The sequence below is a fragment of the Gavialis gangeticus genome, unplaced genomic scaffold (genome assembly GCF_001723915.1).
Source record: "Gavialis gangeticus isolate Ggan-Ray unplaced genomic scaffold, GavGan_comp1, whole genome shotgun sequence".
In the NCBI taxonomy this organism is placed as follows: domain Eukaryota; kingdom Metazoa; phylum Chordata; order Crocodylia; family Gavialidae; genus Gavialis; species Gavialis gangeticus.
In genome coordinates this window covers 10714438-10720043 of record NW_017729013.1, presented here as the reverse complement: position 1 = coordinate 10720043, position 5606 = coordinate 10714438, and the positions used below count along the sequence as shown (strand labels likewise).

At 43.6% G+C, this 5606-nt stretch overlaps 2 protein-coding genes and 1 long non-coding RNA gene across 5 annotated transcripts in view; 2 read left to right on the top strand and 1 right to left on the bottom strand.

Annotated features, from left to right (window-relative positions):
• The window catches only part of LOC109293520 (general transcription factor II-I repeat domain-containing protein 2A-like), a 6194-nt gene extending 5029 nt beyond the window's left edge, over positions 1 to 1165 (top strand). For all 3 annotated transcript variants that reach the window (XM_019511522.1, XM_019511521.1, XM_019511520.1), the window contains exon 3: positions 6 to 1165. The gene's annotated coding sequence lies outside the window, so the exon portion shown is untranslated. The remainder of the gene's footprint in view (positions 1 to 5) is intronic.
• The window catches only part of PEX12 (peroxisomal biogenesis factor 12), a 13072-nt gene continuing 8088 nt past the window's right edge, over positions 623 to 5606 (bottom strand). Inside the window, exons 2-3 of the mRNA XM_019511523.1 lie at positions 4801 to 5342; positions 623 to 3448 (exon numbers count right to left, since the gene is read on the bottom strand). Of these exons, the coding sequence (XP_019367068.1) occupies positions 3049 to 3448; positions 4801 to 5342 (942 nt within the window). The 3' untranslated portion in view covers positions 623 to 3048. The remainder of the gene's footprint in view (positions 3449 to 4800; positions 5343 to 5606) is intronic.
• Positions 3147 to 4462, top strand: LOC109293524. The gene is made up of 3 exons (XR_002096330.1): positions 3147 to 3236; positions 3330 to 3466; positions 3961 to 4462. It is a non-coding gene; the product is annotated as an uncharacterized LOC109293524 (long non-coding RNA).

Sequence of the window (5606 nt, the reverse complement as noted above, 5' to 3'; positions counted from 1 at the left end):
CTTTTTTTTTTTTTTTTTTTACTGTGTTACTTGTAGGCAAATGTTTCAGTGTCATTTAAATATGTAGATGTTTTGCTTATGTCCTGCCTTTGTACTACAAGTGTGTGTGTATATAGTATTAAGAATTACTTCCATTTCATCCACTCAGAAAAAGTGTAGCCCAAAAGAAAGATGTAAAGAGAAATGCTAACCCCCAGTTGAACATCCCTGCCAAAAGCCATGTAGCAATTTCACAAGTACAGTAAGAGCTGAGTTATTTGGCACCTTATAAGCCAGCAAACTCTGTTAACCGGCATGCCGGCTTGTAAGGGAACTGTGGCACTTCTGGTTTCACGGAGGGCTCATGGCCTAGGGGAAACCAGCCTGTGCTACCAAGCACACGTGGCCCGGGGCATAGCAGCCTGCACAGGTCCCCCCCCTCCCTGTCCCTTGGGGCCCACGGGAGGGGTGGCAACACCCAAGACGCAGCGGCCTGAACAGGCAGACACCAGTTTGAGCCGCTCAGTTAACTGGCATATTTTGTTATCCAGCACCCTCCATTCCCTGTGGCTGCCGGATAACAAAGCTTTTACTGTACTTGAATTGTTGCAGTTTCATTAGAAAAAAAGATCCAGGGACAGAGCAAGATGTATGTACTTTTACTTAAAGTAGCCAGTCTAATTCCACTCTTTACTTTAAATTAGATAAATCTTAGATCACCTCTATAATGAGTCACTGATTTAAAATTAACCTAAGTCCATAAGACCAAGCATACTGCTAATGACAAACATAATTAACGTAATTATGATGGTACATGTCAGTGACTGAATTGTCCTTGATATTTGTCCCATGGGCTATGACAGGTAGATAGAAGCCATTTTCACCTCTGCTACAAATGAAAGACCAGCTCTATTGGAAAACAAAAGGTCCTGGAAAAAATAAAATGTCATCCCCAAACTCTTCAGTATACTCTAGACCCAGGCCTGTAGTCATTGTGTATATAAGGACTTGCATTGAAATCAGTGGGACTATCCAAAAAAGGTTTGTCCAGTCAGGTTTCCTTGAGTATAAATTTTTCAGAGGGAGGATAAAAAAACTGTTGAAATAAGTGATAGAATGGAGACATGAATTAATGCCACATATGAAACTGTAGTAAGCTTCTATTAAAAGCCTTTTAAAATGTTGATCATCTTGTGTTGAATCTGATGTTTTAATAAGGTATTTTTGCATTGAAAGATGGAGACATGAGGGAGGGTATAGCAGCTCTGGGCTAATTTAAAGAGGCTGCATTCCCAAGTTCCCTGCTGCTGCCATCCCTGGCCTTTCTGCTCTCGCACCTCCCACCAGTGCCTGCTTGTCCTTTCTCCTGTAATCATTGCTCCCCACTACTGTTTGGCATACCTTTCAGCTGCACCCAGTAAACAGGCTATGTTGGATGGGGAGGGTGGGGTGGGGAGAATGAAGCATGAATGGTTGGGGCAGTAGCAGAAGACTGGCACTAAAAGATTGCCAACCCTTGACTTAGAGGGTAACAAGGGGCTTGGGTCTTAATCTAAAACCACATATTGACAGCAAGGAGTTTACTGGCGTTTCTACAATTTAGTCTAATGCCACACTAACTGGGATAGCTTACTGCTGCCCCTAGAGCACTTTCAATAGAAAATCACCATTGTCCTTAGACATTTGTTCCTTAAAATTGGTCAAAACTCTGAAGCAGGCATTAACTTTAAAGTATAACATCCTCCTTCGCTGCATTCCCTAGCTTCATGTAGCAAATCCTTCAATATGATGAAATAGGTGTAACTTGCTAAATGAGGTTATGCTACAGGTGTGGCTGGTTTAAATTGGGTCTGGCCAGTTGTAACTTGATGCTTTGGTGCCTTATTAATATGAAGACACTCTCTTCAGCTTATTTCTAGTATGCAAGGTTTTATGCACAGGATCTTCATCCACTGTGCCTATATACATCTTAAGATGAAGGTAGCTGTGGCCTTAGCTAATTCATACAAATATGGTATTTAGATGTGTTTATCAAATATTAGACAACAGAAATTTACCAGATACCAAGTGCCTGATTTCAAGAGTCCTAATAGCCAAGAACAGGAGAGATGCAGCTTTTTTTTTTTTTTTTTTTACTGAAAGAACTGTTACTAACAAGATAAGAGGACAACTTCAGCAAATCCAAGGATTCTTAAAAACTGAACAGGCACCATTCCTGCTTTAATGGACTTTGCTGCCTATACTGAATAAGCCTAATTCAGACAGCGAATCTTCTCCTTAGTTCATGCTTGTATTGGTTGCTTTGTAAATCTCATTTCCAAAGGCAAAAAGCTTAAATTTATAAATGGTTGATAGGCACTCTGAACACTTACCAATACTAAAATGAGTAGCCTGGTAACATGAGGAAGCTTAAGAGCAGAAGAATTAGCAGAGGAGAGGTATCTCTAGGCCTGCACCTATGTACACTGTGATGCTGTCTGCTCAGGGTACCAAAATTGCTGGTTAAGACCCTGAGTTTAAGAAAGGCTCAAGAAGCCCTGCAATGAGTGATTAAACAGTTTATCTAGAGGCTAAGATTTTTCCCCCTATCTCCTGCCCAGTACCTTCAGTAGCTAATTACTGCCTTTAAGCAGGATTTTTCTCTCTTCCCGATTTTGATAGTCTCTTTAATCTTTCCTAAATGCACGCTTTGTTATCCATTTGGGCATTCCATGTTATTTAGTGTAACTTTACAACTTCAGTATTCAAGGCACTGGTAACCATAATTACAGCATATAGTTGTAGCTGAACCTGACAATCTTGTTGTAATGTGTTCAAACTGGATGAAGCCAAGGCTGGATGAAGCCAAGGCTTGTTAAAATTTGGGCAAGGCAGCAAAAACTACTACTGCCATTAAAGTCCAAATGTGCCATAGTGCCCAGTTATACTAGTCATAAGCTGGCACCATACATTTTCCTGCCTTGCGTGACAGTCTTCTGTGTTGACACAAAGATTGTATTCAGGGTGTAAGAGAGCCTAGATTATGTAAGACCCAAGTTGTATGTCAGGTACAGGCAGAGTGCAGTCCTTTCAGCTTTCAGGGGAATACAGCTTGACAAGGTGCTGCAGCTCTGTTGCATAGCCAGTAATCGGGCATCTCTGGTGATTCTTTACGTAGTTATAAATACAGCGGTAACAGAACACAAAGCCCGATGTGGACAAGACAGTGTCATTGGTTCGGATCTTGTGGCAGAGTGGACACACTGTCTTCAGTTTTGGTAAGAGGGGTGAGCCTGTGCCGTGGTCAAGGTGTATGGGGGGTGGAGGAGTAGGGAGTGCAGTCAAAGATTTGATGGTCTCCTGGTTTTCAGATGAGTACCACCAGTCCAGAAACTGCAGGAAGAACACACCCACAGAGAGACCAGTGGACAGAGAGAAGGCAACACCTCCCAATGCTTTCTTCACTGCTGCATGCACTTGTTCCTTGATGCTGTATCAGGGAGATGAGGTATGGATAGTTAGTACAACACATTTGTCCACCTGGAAACCAACATTGCTAACAGACAGAATTGGATGCTATGTACTAGAGGTTCAGAGCATCCCCAAGTGCCAGTGGGCTTAAACTACACCAAAACAGATATTGATTAAACTTCATTTAAAAAAAACAACCCTACTTGTAAAAGCAGAGAGAGCAAACAAGTTGTCTAGGGAAGCTGTACAATCTCCTTCACTGGAAGCTTACAAGAAAAGGTTCAGTAGGGAACTGGGATGGTTCAGCAAGAGTGAATCCTGCAACTGGACAAGGGTTGGACTGGATGACCCCTGAGATGCCTTCCAACCCTCTGCAATTGAATTTAACTTTTTAAAAATTCCGTTACATGTGTATCACATGTTTACAAAGCTATTTAGAATCAGCCAGATTCTTAACGCAAATAAGTCTAGGAAGGTATAACTTGGCCTGCCTGAGGAATATAGCAATTCTTAACACTTTGAAAAATTTAGATCTAGGTTTACTGCATTTCTGAGGTAGAAGAACTTAGGACAAGAGACAACAGGACCTTTCACCCAGGGATCTGTGTTTCAGAAGGCTCAGGTTAGCAGTACCCAAAATTCATTGCTGTCTGAATAAGGCAAGTTGCTCATCTGAACAGATAATTGATGCCATCAATCTCCCTTGGTACCAGCCTCAGAAATGCCATCGAGTGCTGAATAGGTCAGAGACCAACTATCCTTGCATGTTTCCAGCCAGGCAGCTCTGCAATTAACTTCAACAAGAAGTCTAGGAAACTATTTCATTTATATTTAAAGTGCATTATGACCTTCCCTCTTAATCTCTAACACTGATGGTTTCATTTCACAGAACCATCTGTGAAAAGAGAGAACCTGAAACATTCCCACAAAGCACTGCAAAAGCTCTATGTTGAATGTGTTAGACCAGGAGTGTTTATAAACTCCAGCACACAGGCCAAATGTGGCCATGGAGCCATGGCATCTGGCCCATGGGGGCTCCCTATGGGTTGGCAAATTTGGTGGTGAGGGAGCAGTGGCAAATAATACTATTACCCCTCCCCTGCTGCCAAATTCCCAAGCCCTGTGGACCAAATTGGTGTTGGCCATGCTCCCCCCCCAGGGCCAGACTGGGGCTGACCCACACCTATGGGCCCAGATCAAGGCTGGGCTGTTCCCTAACCCCCTTCTCCCTGCCACACACAGCTGGACCAGGCCCTGTCTTGCCTGTCCCGCACACTGGATTGGGCCCATTTGCTGGAGCACTGTCTGTCTAGCCTGCAGGGCAAAAAGGCTGGGTACCACTGTGTAAGATTATTCCAGTTTATAACTTACCTGTGGCTTGCAGTAGCTGCAGCCAGTTTCTTCTCCAAGGCCTGGATATCATCCACTGTCAGTCTTACCAGGCGTACACCAGCCAGCCTTAGCAGTGGCGAATGGTGTTGAGCCTTACCAAGGATATAACAGAGCTGCTGGATGAGAAACCAGCCCTCCCAGGCCATGTTTACAAATGGGTAGGCTGCTAGAAAGGCCCTATAAAAGCGTTTCCAGGCAGAGGATGGAGGGTGGATGGAATATTCATCTTCTTCTCTTAAGCTGGAGACCAGTTTCTCCAACTTCCCTTTCAGGTAAGGAATGAGAACCAGGAGGAGGAGAGACTTCCAGTGTTCCTGCTTTGGAAGTCCAGCACTTGCCAGCCAGCATGGCCCCTTGCTGTGTCCCAACACTGTCCTCTTTAAGCTATAGAAGTTTTCAGAAAAAGAAGCACTGCACTTGGACAGATAATGCTGCTGGAGCAGTAGGTCCAGGAGTGCATAGAGCTCATCAAACCAAGTCCAGAGGCAGCCATAACGGCCAGGATTGGATTCAGCAAGAACCTAGTACAAGGCACACAAAGCAGAAAAGGTGTCAAAGAGCAGCTCATTAAATTAAAGCTGCCATAGGCCACACATCCATGTTATGAAACAGTTCAAAAACAAAAAACCAGAGGCATGATTACAGCAGGGCAGTGTGAGCATCATACCTGACCTTAGCATGTCAGCTGGTTATTAAATAAGCCAGATGTGAATCTTGGCTTCCAGGAATGAAAGGCTTCCAAGCTGATGGCTGCATACACTTGCAAGGCTTCCAGTAATAACAGT